Genomic DNA, 18,784 nt, shown 5'->3' on the forward strand with positions numbered 1-18,784 from the left:
TTTTTAAATTTAATATAAATAAGATATAATTAATTATTATTATTTATATAACAAAAATATCATTTTAAAGATATTAATATCCATATTTTTATAATATATAGTAAAATAATATTTTTAATAAAAAATATAAATTATAATTTTATCATAATATTAAGATTTCATATTTTATTAAAATTTATTTATTTATAATTGTAGGACGTAAGACACTACTAACTATCCTAAAAGTAATTATTGTTAGGAAAGGCGCATACCCTAACCTTATAATGTATTCATTCAAACGCCTACGACGAATACAAGAGGAGTTGATGGATACACTTAACCGTCCCATCTACCAACAATCTCCCCTCAACGATTAAAGTTACAATTTCATTAAAACACGAGTTTTATCAAAGATGTATGAAATGATATGTAAAACCTAAGTGCACACATCCATTCATCTTACATTTGTTTTCTATGATTAAAGATCTTCCAAACGATGAATTTTCAAATTAATACTTGAGATTATTTACAATTTAAACTAATTAGTAACTTAATCATTATTTGTTATCATCAAAACCTGATTAGAAGAACCCTTAGGCTAACAATAATTATAAAACTTCTTTTATTTTTAATAAGACCAACATTAAATATAAGTAATATTATATAAATTAAATTTATAATTTTTTTATAAAATTAAAATAAGAAAAATATTGAAAAAAAACTTTATTGAAACAAGTATTTTATTTTATGATTTTTAAAAATAATTTATAAAATACTTTTTATTTTTTTAAATGTCATATGTATCTAACTAATTGATGTGTTTAATATCTCCTTTTAAAAATAATAAAAACTTATTTTTTATTTTTAACTTAAGCAATAGCATGCTTGCTAACTGATTTTTAAAATAATTTTGAAAAATAATGTGTAACAATAAAAGTCTCTTTAAAAACCTAAATAATTTTAATATTTTAAAATATATTTTTAAAATAATTTTTATATTTATAGTTTTATTTTTAATCATAGTATATATTTGTATAATTATTTTTTAAAATAAATTTAAAAAATAATTGAAAATAATCGAAAACAATTAAAAAATGTTATATAAAAACGCTATTTTTTGTTATTGAAAAAAACAAAAAAACAAAAACGGTTTCTGGTTTGAAAAATAGAAAATTGTTGTCCAAAAGTGTTGCCAAATTGGCCCGACAACTTTCTTTTTAAATATTATAATAATTTTAAATAAAATTATTAGAAAAAAGCACTTTAAAAAGAAGGAAAAACATGGACCAGCGGCCCAAATGCACCCAACAACAACAATTATAATATGAGAGCCTCGCGGCCCAAATGCACCCAACAACAACAATTATGATATGAGAGCCTCGCCTTTCTCCTCCCCGATGCTTTCCATTGCCGTTGTCTTATTCTCAGATTCTTCCTAACTTGTGTTTGGTCACCGAGAAACCGTCGGAAGAAAAAAAAAGAAAAATCACAATCCTTGGACCTTCATTTCGTTTTCCCATTTTTTTCTCAACAACTAAATGGGCCTTAGGTTTTCATCGCCTAAATTATTCCAAGTTCTAACTCTTTCACACGTCTTCTAGCTCTCAAAGTTCTTGCCGGCGATACACTTTGTTTTGGTCATATGCTTTTGGACTTTACCCCAGAGGTCTAGGGTTTTATAGCGAGTCTGTGGTCAATTGAATTGATAACTCGAAGCTATGGATTCTGTGGATTCTCGCGACGAAGAATCACCACTCGTTGTTTCCGACTCGCAGAGTAAAACCCTACAGAACCATACTAGAGACGTTCATATTTTGAGTTGTTCCTTCTTATTGATCTTTCTTGCTTATGGAGCTACTCAGAATCTGGAGAGTTCCGTCAACACTGTGAGTTTCAATTATTTGAATTTAATTGTTTGGTTGTCAACGATCTGGTGGATAATATAATTAAAACCTTAGGTGCCACTTGGTTGTGGAAGAAAAAGGAGGAAAATTATGTAATTCAAATCTTAGTTTTCTTTTTCTTTTTGTTTTGTTTTGTTTTTTGTTTTTTGTTTTTTCTTTAAAGAAACGAAGAGAAGTTCAAATGAATGAATCAGTGGAGTTTTTTCAGTATTTGGGAACAAAAACAACAGAAAAATATAAGGATCAAAATTTTGTTTTCTTTTACTTTCCTCTTCTTTCTCAGTAACCAAATAAATGCTTATGTTCCCGGTTGTTTTAGTTCCTCCTCTTTTTTCTCTCATTTCCTTATGGATCAGGAAACTAAATTGATTCTCAGTAATTAAACAGAGTTTTCAATTACTTCATGTTTGCTTTATTTGGCCCATTTTGACTGTTTAGGATTTGATTTTCATTTCAGGACGAAGATTTGGGAACTATTGCGCTGGGGATATTGTATCTATCCTTCACCATTTTCTCTTTAATTGCTTCTTTGGTGGTACGGATGATGGGGTCAAAGAATGCTCTGATTCTTGGGACTACTGGTTACTGGTTATTCATGGCTGCAAATTTGAAACCAAGATGGTATTATTTTCTCAGCATTGATAGAATTAGATTATTGAGTTGAGTTTGTGTCTATCCTATCTTTGATTGCTGAGGAAAGGAATAGAATTAAAAATTTTCAGTCTCATGTTTCATGTAGTTTTGATTTCTATGAAGTGAAGATTTTACCTCAAGTAAACCAAAAGGATTTTGGGCCCAAGTACTGTAAGATTCCATATTTTCTCATTGACCAAACCGAGCCTTTTGATTTTTTTACTCCTGTCTTTACCTGTAATCTTTGTTTTCTGAGTTAGTCAATCAATCACTCAGTGGAACAGAATTTTTTGGGGTAAAGAAACATTCTAGAAGTGGGGCTTCTTTCATCTATTAGGGTTATTCTAGGGGTCTGTTTCATGCTGATCACATATTCACCCTTTTTCCCCTTTAAAAAAGTTGAATGTGAATATGTTGCTTATTCTTCTTTTCATTTCTTGTATGGGCTTCATTTCTGAGGTAGCTAGTTGTACATGCTATCATTGAGGATTTGAATCATGTATGTCAAATGGAATTTAAATCTATATAAAATGAATTTCATTCAAACCTTACTATTTATATTTTGAATCTTATGTAGCCTAGCAGATCCTGCAATTATTAGGAAACCTGGTCTTTTTTAGGGATTTTTGATATGATCTGGAGTCATTGTGTTGAAGTTCATGTTAATTTCTAACCAAAGACACTAAAAGAATATTGGATGATTCTTCTTGTAGGTCCACGATGGTTCCGGCTTCTGTATACCTTGGTTTTGCTGCTTCAGTGATATGGGTCGGACAGGTACAAGCCATATATTTTAAGTTTCCTTCAACTATTTGTTTTTTTAATGAAGTGACAGTAATTAATCTTTAAATTCTTTCTTCACCTTATTTTGTACTATCAGGGGACATATCTCACTGCCACTGCTCGTAGTCATGCAAATGACAATAACTTACATGAAGGAACAGTAATTGGTAACTTCAATGGGGAGTTTTGGGGAATGTTTGCCAGCCACCAGGTAAAGGGTCTGAACTTTTTCTGGACAGTTTGAACTGTATGCTAGTTCCATAAGACTGCATTCATTCTTGGTCAATTTGGACTTGATATGTGTATGCTTCAATTTGTAACACTTCTTTCCTTTTTTTTTTGTAATTTTTATTATTTTAAATTTTGCAGTTTGCTGGAAATCTTATCACACTTGCTCTATTGAAAGATGGAACGGTATGTGTTGTAATCACAATTCCAACTATTTGTTTGCATGGTCAAGATTTCTGGTTGTATTATTATTTTTTTTTGATAGGAAACCACACATGAATATATTGATAGAAAAAGAAGTACAATAGGAGGATGAGGAATCCTCCCGCCAAAGGTGAAACTAAACAACCCAAAAAGATAGCAAGACACTACACTATGTCAACCATGCACAAGCACCCTTGACTATACCGTCCCATTGGAACTACACACTGCTAGCCAATCTAGTTGTAATACATTAAGGGGAATGCCCTTAAAAACCGCGGAACAAAAAGCCCAAAGAGAAGCAAGGAAATGAATGGAGTCCCAAAGATTCTCTGAATTCCTATCTTTGTCCTCAAATATTCTAGCATTTCTTTCCCGCCACACAACCCAAATTAAAGCTATGCACGCGTTTTGCCAAAATTAATCATTACCTTTATTTTGCTTCCATCTGGCAGTCAGTGCACACAATGCATCTCTTATCCGATCTTAGTTATTAGGTAGTTTTGGATAGGGATTGCACTTGATTTATGTTCCTAATTGAAGAAAAATATTATTTTCCATCTCTTATGTATAGTTATTTAGTAGTTTTCAAAAATATAATAGTTTGAATTATTTGGATTAACATAGTCTAAGGACAAATGGTCTTTATGGCAAATTTTGTTGCATTGACATGCTTTGTTGAGTTTGATTAAAACATAGATCTTCTTGTGATTTAAGTCCAGTAGTATGACTATGAAGGTTCTACTTCTGGAAGGATAGAATTTCTCATTTTAGAACTGTAAGTTAGCATTTGATTATTGAAGAAAAATAATTATTTTCCACTTGATTTGGATTAACATAGTGTAAGGACAAATGGTCTTTATGACAAATTTTGTTGCACTGACATACTTTGTTGAGTTCAATTAAAACATAGATCTTCTTGTGATTTAAGTCCAGTAGTATGACTGTGAAGGTTCTACTTCTGGAAGGATAGAATTTCTCATTTTAGAACTGTAAGTTAGAATAGAATTTCTAAATTCAGTTCTAAGTTTGACAATCAGGAAAATAATCCACTATCGATCTTCTTATTTGTTATAACCTAGTTGCTTTTGGCAATGAAAATTTAGCCTATAAAAACTTTTTTTTTTTTTTTTACCAAAAGAATGAAATAAGGAAAATAAAGATAATCACTGTTGACTGAGGATGGATTTTGGTGGTGTTTATCATTAATTATGTTCTTGGGGCAGTAGGTTTTAGAGTCCATTCTTAGCAATGAGCCTCTGAGGCATGCATGCATTGATACATATGAACCAGTTCTATTAGGAGTTACAAAGTCTATGTGATAATAGGTTCTTTAATTCTGCATTGAGCTGATAGAGGTTGTCTGTTGGAATTTTCTTTTGAAGTGGTGCTTTTAGGGTAGACTTTCTGGGAGTCTTTTACCCACCTTAGAACCTTTTGGTCGAGAAGCAATTCTTTGCTCATACAAAATCATGATCAACTTCTTGCGCTTGAATACTATTTATTTGACAACTCAAAACCAAACAGTAGCTAGATTGACACCATCATATAGTTATGGTGTTTTTAAACCTCGACGTTTTTCCTATCACATGCATCACTTTGTTAGTTCAAAGTTTACAATTTGAAATTCTTTTGGAGCAATTCTTATGGTTTGGTTTCTTTTACATCACTGCAGAAGGGAAGTGCTGGAGGGACAACTTTATTATTCATTGTGTTCCTTTGTAGCATGACCTTAGGCACCATACTCATGTGGTTCTTACGCAGAAGGGATAATAAAGGAGAGGAGGGATCACTGGAACCTGCTGTTGGTTTCTACTCTTATGCAGTGTCTCTGTCGAAGTCAGTTATCACTCCATTGTTTGATGTCCGGATGCTGTTGATCATCCCCCTCTTTGTCTATTCGGGTTTACAACAAGCATTTGTATGGTAAATACTCATTCAAAGCATGATGAGCTGTACTAGCTTGTAGCCACTATATTTCACTTTGCATGGTTTTTTGCTCCTGTTTTCCCTTTTTCCATCTCTCTATTAAACATGGAACTTCTTTTCTTCCCTTTAGGGCTGAATTCACCAAATATATAGTAACTCCCGCACTTGGAGTGTCTGGTGTGGGTGGATCAATGGCAGTATTTGGCGCTTTTGATGCAATTGTAAGTATAGTAATGCAGATTGCTTGCCTTTGTTTTATTAACTGAAATAGCTGGCAAAACCAGTGAATGGGTTTGATTTGATAGGCATCAATTTTGGAAGAGGATCTTTTTCCTTATCCTAAATCTTATCAAAGTGTAAAAATAGGGGGGGTGAATGTTTAAACAAATTTCAGCTTTTGATGAAAGAGGAGGGAATACAAAGAAGAAACCTTTGATATTGCGGGGGCATCCTTTTCTATTTTTCTTCCTTGAGCAGTTATATTTGTGATGGGACATCTATCAACTTGATGGTATTAGTTGATGAATCTGGCAATAGGTAATTTAGCTCCTGTGTAATCCCATGCTTTCTTGGAGTGCAGAATAGTGAAAAAAGACCAATTTGGAATAATTTATTATTTACTTGAACAATTTCATATTTTTTAGGCTAAGCTTGTGGTTGGAACTTGTAGAAGTGCAGCAACCTGGAAATAACATTTTGGTACATTATTTTGTTGTTTGTCTCAATCTTTTTGGCTGTTCAGTCTCAACTTGTGTGTTTAACTTGTATCAGTGTTCACTGGCTGCTGGTCGACTCACGTCTGGTCTATTGTCAATCACTTGGATAGTTTCAGGCGGAGCTTTTGCTCAGGTTATTGTGCTGCTCTGGATTCTACTGAAATACAGGTGAGTTCTCTTGTGATATAATTGTACCAGTTTTATAGAACCTGAAGTTTTGATTCAAGGATCCAATCTGAAATTACCTTTGTACTTACAACTCCTTGTTTATACTGTGTGGTTTTACAGGGTAACTAGTGGAGTGCTTGGCACAATATACCCACTTCTCATGGCGGCCATATGGGGCATTGGTGATGGAGTCTTCAATACACAGATTAATGCTTTGATTGGGATTCTCTTCAAGAATGATACGGTAATAATATATTCTATTTATTGAAGCCTTTTTTGGTGTGACTTCCTTTGACGTCCTAACAACATTAATTGGTGTAATTGTAAAAACTTCAACTTGTGTGATATCAACCATGCTTCTCATAGTCTGAATGAAGGGACAATATTCTTGTATGAATCTTAACTGCCAATGAAGTTGATGGTGGGTGTATTTCCCAACTCTTTCTCTCTCCCTCTCTCAGGGAAAGAGCTCTTGTATTCTAATTACCAGTCCCAAATGTCGAGTTCCTGTCAGCTTCATAAATGGCATAAGCTGGGACCCCTTTTTGCATTAGATAGAAAATAATAGTGTTGGAGATATAGAGACAAACGGCCCAGAGTTTCCCCCTAGAGGTGATTGTTCTTTCTAGAGGAAGTGAAAGAATCGGTAGAAGTAGATGCTAACATGGATTAATTTAGGAGCATGAAGCCTATCATTTGGGGTTTGCGGAAGGTTTCACCCAGTGAAATGATCATAACCAATAATTTTATACTTCTTACCTTTTACATGATTGACAACTGGCATTTACTCTTTGTTATTCCATCTGAGACAGGAAGGAGCATTTGCACAATACAAGGTGTGGCAGAGTGCTTCAATTTCAGTTGTCTTTTTCCTCAGCCCATACATCTCACTGCAAGCCATGTTGGTGGTGATGCTTGCTTCACTCTTCACTGCATTCTCTGCCTTTCTCTTTTTAACTCATAAGGTAGAGAGAGCATTCTCCTCTTCTACTTCTCCACAGGTAGCAAGCTAATATGTAATGAATGTTACTTCCAAAGTGATGTATGCGCTTTTGTGTTATGCAAGGAGTGTGGCCTATTATTCTGTATCTCGTCTGGAAAATCCACCCCAAAGCAGTTTTGTGAGGCCTTTCAAGGTAAATTTAAAATTGAAAATTGAAAATTCACAAAATGCAAGTGGGAGATTGGTCTACCTACCCATGCCATCTCTGCACCTTTTTAGCTTGTAATAATTGTTATTGAGGGTGTTTCTGTGGGAAGAATTTATAACCCAAAAAATATAATAATAATAATAATAATGGAAACGCGTATGGGCTCTTTTAATAATTGAGGGGTACCATCCACTCTCAACATGCCTCAAGTTGACTACATTGGGGTGGAGTTGTCATCTCCATCTTTTGGGGCGGATTGTTATTCTCCTAGATGTTTAGATGTCTAGGAAACGGTGGGGTGCGAGATTAAGTCTAGTTGAGAAAAAACAAGGTGCATAATAAATGTTGGAATTTCCCGTAGGGCTACGGCTGCACACCATGGTATGCGTTATTGTGCAAGTTGCAACCACTTGAGAGCGGCTGTAAATAAGAAATAGGACAGATGGCAAGGAACCCCTTTGGACTCTATACATACTTCTTCATACCTTTGTTGCAGTTACTTTGTCTCGTAATACATGCATACATATGTGTATATATATATATATATATATTTCACAAGGGTCTACAAGTATGCTAGCCTAATAGAAGTTGAAGCCAATGCCTGAAAAGTGAGGAATTGGACCAAATCCTTTTGAAATGTGATGTTGGATGCCTGTTATCAATGGGGGAAGTTAGGAGGCTCGGATGACTAACATTGAAGTGGTCAACCAAGTTAAAGTCTAGCTAGTTGAAAGCCGACAACGTGCATGTTGAGACTTGATATTTTTCCAAACTTGGGATGACAAAGTTGGACACCTTGTAGTAACCTTATTGGTGGCTAATTAAAGTCAAGGAATCTTAATTGAATCGGCGACTAATTGGAGTCCAGAAAAATCTTAATTGATGACGAAAGTTCGATACATTCTATTTTTCTCGACCAGCCGACGAATAGGGCTTAACCTTTTGCAAGTTATCCCAAGTAATAGCTCTTTGGTTAGGTCCAGTGGGGATTCCATCTTGGCGAATGGGAGATCACTCTATACAAGACAAAACCTAGATTCACAAAATGCAAAGGGTGCCTTCAACTAACCGTTAGAAGGTGCTTTTTACGACGTATCAAGGGATGATGGAAATTATTGGTGACCAACCTTCGACCCGAAAATGTTATTGTGCAGCAATAAAAGGGACATATATTCGTGTAATGGAAGGTATGCTTAATTGTATAACCATTTAGTGACAAGGTGCAGCTTTAACTCCTATGCACATGATCGAGTTTATTTTTTTATTTTTTCATAATTTCTAAAATAAAAATTGCAAAAAATGGACTTGATTTCTTTTAAAATTATTCTTTATGAAAATTTAAATGTCTATTTTATAACATTTTTCCAAAACAATTATAAAAAATTAATTTTTTAGAATAGTTTTTGAATATATTATTGAATCTTTGTAAAATAAAAATCTGTTTGAAAACTTAAATTTTTTTAATATATTTTAAATATATTTCAAAAATAATTTTTATATATAATATTTTAATTTTAATTATCTTACATGAATAAAAAAAGAAAGTTAAATGATGTTATTTTAAAATATTTTATTTTATATTTTTAAGAAAAAAAAGAATAAAAAATAGTTTTTAGTTGTAAAATGTGTTTTTTTGTATTTTTTTTTGTTTTGAATAATAAAAAAATTATTTAAAAAAACAGTTGTTAAATAAACCTAAATCTATGTTGGAATCCAACCGAAACAAAAAAAAAAAAGACTGGAAATAAATTTAGGAAAAGAGAGAATGAAAATGGATTTTTTTATTTTTTCTGAATGAGAAAAATTATGAAGGAATTGGGAATTTTATGTTTTACATGTAAGTTATAACTGAAAAATGAGACCAAAAAAATGAAGAAAATTTGGACACACTCGTTAAAACTGCCTCTGAATAGACCGAACAACTTTGGTCTGGATACAGACACGTGTAACGCTTTCAACGCGTCCGTTCTCCAGTTGGTGAGTTGGCCAAGAGGAGTTGTTTTTTTCCTCCTACCCTTTCGTCTTTCTCCCCTCACTCAACTAAACTCAATTCATCACAGAAAAGTGGTTGAGATTAGGCTCATCTCCCTTCTTATAAACCCTAACCCTTTCAACTATTTTAACATTCTCAACGATGTCTCTCTCCTTCTTCGACTCCATACTCCGCCCTCTCACCTCTCGCTGGCCCTTGCTACTCTACGCTGCGGCATGGACCGCGCTCCTATCCGCCACGGTTGCAGTTGCTTCCTTCTTGCCGGAGGCTGCCTTTGTATGGGCGATATCTCCGTCTTCTTCCTTCTCCAGAGCATGCGACGCAGAAGGGTTCATTAGGGTTCCGATGGACCTTCCGGGGGAGGTTCTGTGTTTGCCGGCTCATTTGTTTGCCAAGTTTAGCATGGATTTATTGGTGCCTCCAGTTTTTGCGGCTGTTGTTGTGGCTGGTTCTGCATGTTTGGTTCGAGCCATGGGCTTGTGGGAGGACGACTTGCCTCGTTGAGTCCGCCCCAGATTCAGATGCGAAAATCCTTTGCATGTGTCTGGTTAAAACCAGGTGTAGTGCTCTGCGTTGGAACCGACGGTGTATTTGAGTCTATCACCGTTCTGATTTGTAAGCAGAGTTTATTCTAAAATGATTTTTTTTTCAAAGAAAAAAAAAAGGAAGGTGGGAGTCGGGAGGGCTTTCAATTTTGTGGACAACGGCTTCGTCTGGAAAAGAACCATAAAAGATAATGATTTGGTAGAGGCCCGTTTGGCTTCAATTATAACCGTTTTTGTTTGCCTTTGACAAAGTGATCGATTAGTTTGCTGATTTCTTTCTGATTTGTAATTTGGTTGAAAGATGTCAACCCAGATCAAACTCAAACACATTCATGACAATTCATTAAAAAAAAAAAGAGGAGAAGAAAATTGAATGCAAGTCAGAGGTCTTAGAAGGTGTGAAGACACAACGAAAGAAAATTCAAATGATATTAATATTACTATGAACAAGATGCAGGTTCTTTTGTCCAAAGAAACTAAACCCACAAACACGTAGTTACTCGCATATCACAAGTTAATATACCTGCTAGTGTTGTAAGTTGTAACAATTGCAATCTAGACACACAACCAAGAGGACACAACATCTAATTTGAAGTGGTTGGAGGTGAGTTAACCAACTTGTTGCTGAAGTCCCACAGTTTTTTCGCCAAGGTTTCGTCACTAGCATATGCGCTCGGGGCCATCTCATTGCAGTCCAGATAGTACTTCCCACTCACACCTTTCATACTTGGGTGTAGCGCAACGTAACATGTGGTGGCTGCTCCCTGAAAAGAAATTTAATTTTTTTCCTAAGTCATTCCCACTGAAATTCGACTGCCTGCTGTGATTTTTGGGCAAATGACTCTGGCTTTCATTGAGAGATGGGATGATTTACCTGCGGTACGTTCTTCCATAGGATGTACGAGAGCAATTGCAAAATTTCTGCAAGAAGAAGAAAATGAGAATTTGGGGAAAAAAAAATCCCTTTGTGCACAAACATTGTGTGTATAAATAAAAATTGGAGTCTTTTAAGGCATACTCATTAGAACGGCAGAATGTCGAAAGAGATTGGTCATTATCAACCCTGGGTGGACAGCATTGACGGAGATATTTGCACCCTCTTCCTGCATTCCAAGTTAGAAAATATGTGTGGTAAATTAGTCAGAAACCCAGAATATCTTAAAATAAGTGAACCGAAACATAAACGCAGTGGATCTTTTTGAAGAAGAATTAATTAAGCACTAGAATCACCTGCAAACGCCGCGAGAGCTCTTTGGCATGTAATATGTTTGCAAGCTTGGATTGGCCGTACGCCCTCTTGTCCGAGTAACTGATCTCAGAAAATGCAGTAGAAACACGCTATCATAAGAATGGATTTCTATGAAATCATAGACTAAATCAGAAAGAAAGAGGAGTTCTTTAAAAATAGCATACCTCTTCTCATCATTGATGCCATCAAATTTTATCCCATTTTCGTAAGTGTGTAGGTGGGCTATTGAAGACAGATTCACAATCCTGCCTTCAATACCTGTCGTCCTAGCCGTGCTCTTCATTTTGTCAAGCAGGAGGTTTGTTAAGAGGAAATGGCCTGATCATAAAGGTGAGAAAACCATTTGAATTGAGAATCAACAAAGTACTAGGCTATCCCTATACTTGATGAGAGACTCCTGCTCTTTTCTACTTACCAATATGATTTGTTGCAAATTGGGACTCTATCCCATCTTGTGAAAGTTGGAAGGGGCAAAACATAATACCCGCATTGTTTCTGAAAATTAAGGTGAATGGTTAGGGTTGGTGGAATTGAAGATCAAAAGTATCATGCTTGTACTAAGAATCAGAGAGAGAGAGAGAGAGAGAGAGAGAGAGAGAGATCACATCAAAAGGTTTAGGGGAAGATTGAGGGCATTAAAGTTATCCACAAATGCCCTAATGGACTTCATTGAGCAAAGGTCGAGTTTTAGAACATCAACATGAGCGGCTTCATTGTCTTTAAGAATTAGCTGTTTGGCTTCATTTGCAGCATCCATGTTCCTAGCTGCTATGACCACATGAGCTTTCCGCAGAGCCAAGACCCTTGCTGTCTCAAAACCGATCCCACTTGCTCCTCCTACAACAACATTTGCCTCTTCATTTTAAGTCAAGTATGAACAGAGAGAATACAAGGAAGACCAAGATCAAATATGAAATACGAATGAACAGCTCAAAAATCATATCCATATGCCACAATGAATCCTCCATTAAAAAAAAAAGAAAAAAAAAAAGAAGTCAATCCAAATCAAAGGACTAAATAAGTTTAGCAACAAGAGCATTGACAGAAAGCAACGGGAGATCGAGTACCATCCCCATCACCATCATCCTCCAAGCCAAATCCACAGCTGTCATGGGTCACCATGCACATAACTTTTTAAAAATACTTTGCTATATGGCACATGGCCATTCCATCACCAATTAATTTCTGCCTCATTTTATGACTTCATGGGACTGGTTCTTAAGGTTCAAGCAGATTACCTGTTAATTAATTGAGGTGAATTAAGATAAAACACTAAATTAGCTATTTTCTTTTCTCTCATTTTCGGGACCAAAGAAAGATAACCTAAAAAAGGTGGAAACAAGGTCCAAATTATTTCTAAGAGAAAGGACACTGAGGGGATAGATAGGAGGGGCCTCCTGACACAAGTTCAGAAAATAATGGCAGGCGGTGGGGGGGTTTGCTATTGAAACAGCTTATTGAAGAAGATTCAAAGCATTTGTTGAACAGTACGCTCTTCGCACGCCAGTAGGCTATGTTCGTTTTGAAAGTATTAAAAAAGGGGAAAATTAATAATAATTAAAATAATTTTTATATTGGAAGAGAAAATCAAATTTATAATGGGTTTCTAAAAATTCAAAAAATAAATAAATAATAAAAAAAGAGGGGAAGATCATTTTTTTTTTTTTTTGAAAAATTATAATATTTTTCTACTATATTAAACTTTTTTCTTTAATCATAAGTTTGATGAACAAATTGTCTAAGAAGTAGGCATAAAAAGTTTGATTGAGGTTTTAACATGGCAGAGATTAATTCAAACAGGGTCAAAGAGTCTTAAGGGATCAATACAGTGTTAGAAGAGGACATATGTTTCCGAATAAAAGAAGAGCAAATAAATTACAGAATCAATTTTCATTTTCAATGTCTTTTTGAATCAGGAAAAAATTCGAGAATTGCGGAATTTCTGTTTGGGTAGTTAGAAAAGAGAGGAAGAAAATGAAGGCAAAAGAAGAAAGGAAGGCGCTTTTGTTTTGACTGCTTCCACGGTGTTTCAGAGGAAGTTGTGGTCACCTTCTTTAGTAGCATCGCACTGTCACTGCACGCTAACAGCCCATGAAACCCTGCACAGAATGAGGAACAAAAACCAAGAAACAGGAAAAGGCGGAAAAGAAACCAAAACAACACAGAAAGACAGTGAATGCTGAGCCATGAAAAACAGGTACGAAGAAAATCCCAACTCAGAGATCATATAATTACACGCACAACATTGACCAAACAGTCCAAGAGATCGTGCACTTTGTGAGAAGAAAACAAAGCCCATGGAAAAGGAAAGGCAGAGCTGACCAGTGACGATCGCAGTGAGGTTGCTGGCATCAACTCCTTCTGTAACTTGTTCAGCAGTGGAAGCGGATCCAAAGCCACTGGGGCCTGGCCTCCCAGTAATCAATGAAAAGATTCCCATGAGAAGTTGTGTGTGTGTGTGTGAGAGAGAGAGAGAGAGATGGAGAAAGAGTTTCTTTTCTCAGAAAACAGGCGATAGTGAAGAATGCAGGGGGGAGAGACAGATAAAGGCAGAGAGATGTGGTTGGAAGCGGGATGAAGACATGGGAATTTATGAGTTGGGGCGGTGTAGGTAAGAGTCATTTGTGGGACTCGTTTTACATGTATCAGAATTCAATGCCCCGTCGGTGACCACAGACCACTGACCACCTCTAAGCGACTTCCCAACCATCCCCATCTTTCTCTTCTTCAATCTGGACAGCGCGGACAAAATCCTCTTTCAAAAACATACTGTCATATCCATTACTGGCTAATTAATGTTGCAAATTGCAATAGCCTCTCTGCAACCCCCCATAACTCTCTATTTAATATGCCGTACGCCTCTCATCTTTCCAATATGAGTTTTCTTTTTTAAAAAATAAAAAATCATATGAATTACCATTTTGATCATCAACCAAAAAGTCATCCATAACCATCCAACTTAATCCTTATCTAATAAGGGACAGAGTCATATGGTAGGTTAATAGGTTTGTACTATTATAAAAAATCAATTTGAACTTCATAGAATTTAAATCTTAGACTTGTATAAATCCACGTGTTGTCATGAGTTCTTCAAATTCATAAGAAAAAAACAAACCCCACGCCTAATTTCGTGAACAAATTGATGAAACGTTTGAAATCTTATTTTACTTTTGAAACCTCAACTGGGTCCTACGTTAGAATTTTTCAGAGTGAAAATTCGAGACCACGATCCCCATGCACCCGATGGGGATGTTAGGAATGGGGATGACGGTCTGTTCAAGTTGTCTATCATTTATATTGACTTTTGCCCACACGAGTCTGCTCCTCGGGGATTTTCTGTCTTCCTGTTTCACAATTTCAGGAAGGAAGAAAAATTTCCCGGAAATTTGCTGTTTTCCTGGAGAACTATAAACTCCTGTAGAAACAACTACCCGGTTAGTATTCAAAGTAATCATGAATTGGATGTGTTCAACGATTTTTCGCTGGTCTCTTTGAAGTTTGAACTCATAACAGTAAGTATCATTTTTCCATAGGGTACACTTCTTTTGTCCTCTTCGGTTAGGCGTGCGCCATGTCTCCTATAATTGTTTCACAGACGGATTTATTTTTGTTTTTATTTTTTAATTTAAATTTTGTTATAATTCTTCTCAAGCATACATGCAGTGATTAAAGTCGAAGTATGGACCGGCCTTCAACTGAAATAACAAAATGAAGAAGAAGAAAATTATGAGCATGTTATTTATAACATTTTCATAATGAGTCGGTTTCAAGAGTAATTATAGAATTAAAGAGGAAGCATATGCCAACTTCTTCGGTTCCATAATGATTTATTTCCTCAATAAATGCCCGTTTAAATTCATCACCTAATCTTAGGACTAGTGAGTTGTGATTCGTACTCTTTAGCCGTCAAAGAAGGTGTTCCAATGGAAAATTATGCAACCCATGATGCCATAATTGGTGGAATAATCGCATGTCGCCTCTCCTTTCTGACTTGTCTTCACTAGATGTCTTCCACTGAAGGAATGGAGATGGTAATAGAACCCTTTTCTAGGAAATGAGCCTGCTCTAAAGCTGAATTGTCAAGGGCTGGGTTAGGCAGATTTGGAGTATTTTGGGGCTAAAACTTATCTGAGAGACTGGGACAAGGCGTCCCAGAGAGCCCATTAGAGTACACACCCTAGAACAGAAATTCGCTGGCTGAATACAGGAGAAGACATCAACGATATTGGCACCTACAGAGTGGGATGTCTAAACGCAAATTCCTGAGGAGCCATGAATTGGGAAATGACAGCAAACGCCGTGGAACTGCTATTTAATTCTCAACGCATGGCACTTTAATAATTCATATGGGCCAGGCTCCACCACGGGATAAAACTACATAAACGTGAATACTTAACATCATGACATAGGAACAGACTGAACAGTAGCGGGACCAGAGGCCATTGGATTTTTCATTAAGTCAAGCTTTGCTTTCAATGAATGGAGCGTTCAGTTTTACAACCAACTTCATTAGTTGTGCATGAATGGCGAGCCACTTGCCCATCCCAACAGCAGTAGCGTCAGCGCTTACCGATGATATTCAATGTAGTCAACAGCTCTGCGCTCTGCTCCACGAGCAACTTCACATGAAGAAGGATGGTAGCTCAGTCTCTCTTACAACTGTACGAAGATTATCTTTTGTAGGGTGGAGGTTTTGATAACTGTTGCTCTTTCTAATATAGTCCCCCGCTACGGATTGTTTGCTTCACCACCTGCTCAATACATAAAGAATATATTTGATTAATTAGATATAGCATGCAATAAAATAAAATTTGATACCTAATTTGTTGAATATAATATATGATCATTTATTTATTTTATATTCTATAAAACACGAGATCGGACAAGTGATAGGATATATCATATACCATCCTTTTTTATATCAATTCCATGTAGGATATGTTAATTTTAAATTAAAATGTAAGATATTTATATATTTTATGTGTCATAAATTTTTTTTATCAATTTTTTATTTTGTTATATTACTTACTATACAAAATAAATTTTTTATTATAAAATTAAATTTGTTGTTAAAAAAGAAAAACTAAAAAATATTTATAAAATATATAGTAAAATAATATTAATATGCATTATTATATATAAGAAATTTAAAGAGAAGGAACCAAAAACTTGTTAGTTCATAAAACCGACCATGTAGGCGGTATAAAATGAAAACATAAACTTAAAAACAAAGCTTAATTAAAACCGACCATGTAGGCGGTACAAGAACATAAAATAAAATGAAAAACAAAACATAATTAAAAACCATCCATATAGGAGGTAATCAAAACATACTTATATATTACATAAGGAGAAATATCTTACAATGGATAAGGGAAGAAAGCTTGAAGAAAGCTTGAAGAGGTTACATGATGAGAGAGAGAGAAGAGAGAAGGAAGAGAGAGAAAGAAGAGAGAAGGGAGAGCTTCAGCTTAGGAGAGAAAAATGAAACGTGCTTACAAATGAGGCCCGAGCCTCCTTAAATAGGCAAAAAAAGGAATCTTGAACAGTAACCATGAATAGTAGACCCGTGCTTGAATAGTGAATAGTGAACAGTGAATAGTAAGATTCACTTTAATACCGAAATCCTCCGAAACAACCTTCTTCGGCTGAGAAGACATCTGGCAAGCTGCTTTAAACTGTGTAGACACATGCTTGCTGCTTTTGGAACAGAAACTGTAAAGCTTGTAAAATACTCTTGAAGGAAGACAAAAGGCTGATAATTACTTAGATCTTCTTATGGGAGGAAGGATTCCTTCACAGTCATCACCATTGTCTGGAAGGTAGCTTGTTGAATCGTCAGACTCTGCATAAGAATTTTCTTGGGAAAAGCTTGAGCTTCCTTCATCAAGGATTTTCTGAAACTCTTGAGGGGTCTTAGCTGCTGCGAGCATGGCTTGTAACTGCTGCTTTTTGAGGAGAAACTGAGACATATCATCACTGGCTGAGACTTGTGAGGGGTTCTTGAGGAAATACTGCTTGACTGCATCAGTAGATGCATCATTTTTCAATGCATCCCACCATTTAGTTTTAAAAGTCCTTCCCAGGGATGGAAAGGCTGCTGATTCGTCTGTAATAATAATATAGTCCCACTGGACTATCCAAGCCAGGCCAAAATTGCTGAAAAAGAATAGTAAAGGGGGAAAAGCTGAAAGTTCTCTGGGAATATTAAAAGAACTTCTGAATAGCTCAAAGCCATCCAGAATGGGCTTAGGAAGAATCTTAATATTTGGACCGTAATAAATCCACCAACTGTAGAACCAAAATGGGAAAGAGGAAAGCTGATTCTTAGATGGAAAATAGAACATCCATGAATGATGGAAGTCCCTATTCTGGATCAGAAAAGCATTAAACCATGCTCTCTGATAATCCCAATAATTAAAAAACCTTGGCTTAGATGGTTCAGAAAATTCCCTTGAAAGATTAGGATTTCCACCCCATTGCTTGACTGTAAGGATCTTATAGATATGGCAGGTGGAGAATGCCAAGCCTATATTGCTGAATTTATCAGCGTGATGCTTAATCTTAACAGAACCAGTTTCCATAAGGACTGCTTCATAAAACTCTCTTGTTTTTAAAATATCACCAGAGGGATAATGAAAATTTTCTTGAAATGCTTTTGCAGCAATCTCTCTGGGGTTTTCAGAGAAAAATTCTCTTTCAATAACTAAAAGAGATTGATTTAAATCATTTTGCCAATATCTTGATTTTGTTGAAAGAGGTGTGGGGTTGGCAGCCACCACAATTTGTTTGCTTGAAAAAGAAGAGCTTGTTGCTAATTCCTTTTGGGAGGGATTAGCCATAGTAACCTGCTTAAAGGTCTGAGACCCTGAGGTAGCTGGATATTGTGTTGCCTTAATAGGTTTAGAATGATCAGAATGATCATAGTATAAGGTTAACATTTTGTTAGGCATATGGCTGGATTCATGCATAGGTTTAGAAGAATGAAGCTTTGCCAAAAGTTGTGCTTCTTCCTCTTCAACTTGTTGACTCCAAAGCATTTTATGGGTAGAAGGAGATTGGTTAGTTTGACCGGATTGGGATTTTTGAGAGCTAGAAGCTTGGGTATTCTTTTTAGGGGCCATGATCTCATGAACCCTGCAAAATTCACGAGATAGTTGATTAGGGTTGAAATAATCTCCTTTAATAAAGTAACTTTGAAACTTAGATTTTAAAATAATATACCAGTGAATTAAATCATACATAAAAGTCATATTTTTAATTTTTTCAAAATCTTTGAAAATAATTCTTAATAAAAATTCTTGA

At 35.5% G+C, this 18,784-nt stretch overlaps 3 protein-coding genes across 3 annotated transcripts; 2 read left to right on the forward strand and 1 right to left on the reverse strand.

The window, feature by feature from the left end:
• Window positions 1-1,280: 1,280 nt before the first annotated feature.
• On the forward strand, window positions 1,281-7,629 carry LOC100251654 (UNC93-like protein 3). The gene is made up of 10 exons (XM_002273726.5): window positions 1,281-1,865; window positions 2,341-2,504; window positions 3,230-3,293; window positions 3,397-3,510; window positions 3,669-3,713; window positions 5,404-5,654; window positions 5,788-5,878; window positions 6,429-6,541; window positions 6,662-6,785; window positions 7,354-7,629. Exons 1-10 carry the CDS (start codon window positions 1,698-1,700, stop codon window positions 7,552-7,554), a joined length of 1,335 nt encoding a protein of 444 aa, XP_002273762.2. The 5' UTR covers window positions 1,281-1,697; the 3' UTR covers window positions 7,555-7,629.
• Window positions 7,630-9,566: 1,937 nt separating this feature from the next.
• Window positions 9,567-10,481, forward strand: LOC100241385 (uncharacterized). The gene has a single exon (XM_002273783.4). It carries the CDS (start codon window positions 9,827-9,829, stop codon window positions 10,187-10,189), a length of 363 nt encoding a protein of 120 aa, XP_002273819.1. The 5' UTR covers window positions 9,567-9,826; the 3' UTR covers window positions 10,190-10,481.
• Window positions 10,482-10,642: 161 nt separating this feature from the next.
• On the reverse strand, window positions 10,643-14,196 carry LOC100246509 (short-chain dehydrogenase TIC 32 B, chloroplastic). The gene is made up of 8 exons (XM_002273514.4): window positions 13,802-14,196; window positions 12,085-12,316; window positions 11,895-11,974; window positions 11,644-11,797; window positions 11,461-11,539; window positions 11,249-11,333; window positions 11,105-11,151; window positions 10,643-10,994 (listed from the first exon to the last, which is right to left on the reverse strand). The coding sequence occupies exons 1-8, from the start codon at window positions 13,917-13,919 to the stop codon at window positions 10,815-10,817; spliced, it is 975 nt and encodes a 324-aa protein (XP_002273550.1). The 5' UTR covers window positions 13,920-14,196; the 3' UTR covers window positions 10,643-10,814.
• Window positions 14,197-18,784: the final 4,588 nt, after the last annotated feature.

This window comes from Vitis vinifera, chromosome 8, assembly GCF_030704535.1.
Source record: "Vitis vinifera cultivar Pinot Noir 40024 chromosome 8, ASM3070453v1".
NCBI classification, from domain to species: domain Eukaryota; kingdom Viridiplantae; phylum Streptophyta; class Magnoliopsida; order Vitales; family Vitaceae; genus Vitis; species Vitis vinifera.

Bases quoted from the DNA above. Each gene is read 5' to 3' on its own strand.
- LOC100251654 (XM_002273726.5), top strand. From the start codon at position 1,698: ATGGATTCTGTGGATTCTCGCGACGAAGAATCACCACTCGTTGTTTCC. The intron at 2,505-3,229 runs GTATTATTTTCT...TTCTTCTTGTAG, and splicing joins GCAAATTTGAAACCAAGATG to GTCCACGATGGTTCCGGCTT. The intron at 5,655-5,787 runs GTAAATACTCAT...TCTTCCCTTTAG, and splicing joins TTACAACAAGCATTTGTATG to GGCTGAATTCACCAAATATA.
- LOC100246509 (XM_002273514.4), bottom strand. From the start codon at position 13,919: ATGGGAATCTTTTCATTGATTACTGGGAGGCCAGGCCCCAGTGGCTTT. The intron at 11,975-12,084 runs GTGATCTCTCTC...CTTAATTTTCAG, and splicing joins CTTCCCCTAAACCTTTTGAT to AAACAATGCGGGTATTATGT. The intron at 11,798-11,894 runs GTAAGTAGAAAA...CTTTATGATCAG, and splicing joins ATTTGCAACAAATCATATTG to GCCATTTCCTCTTAACAAAC.
- LOC100241385 (XM_002273783.4), top strand. From the start codon at position 9,827: ATGTCTCTCTCCTTCTTCGACTCCATACTCCGCCCTCTCACCTCTCGC.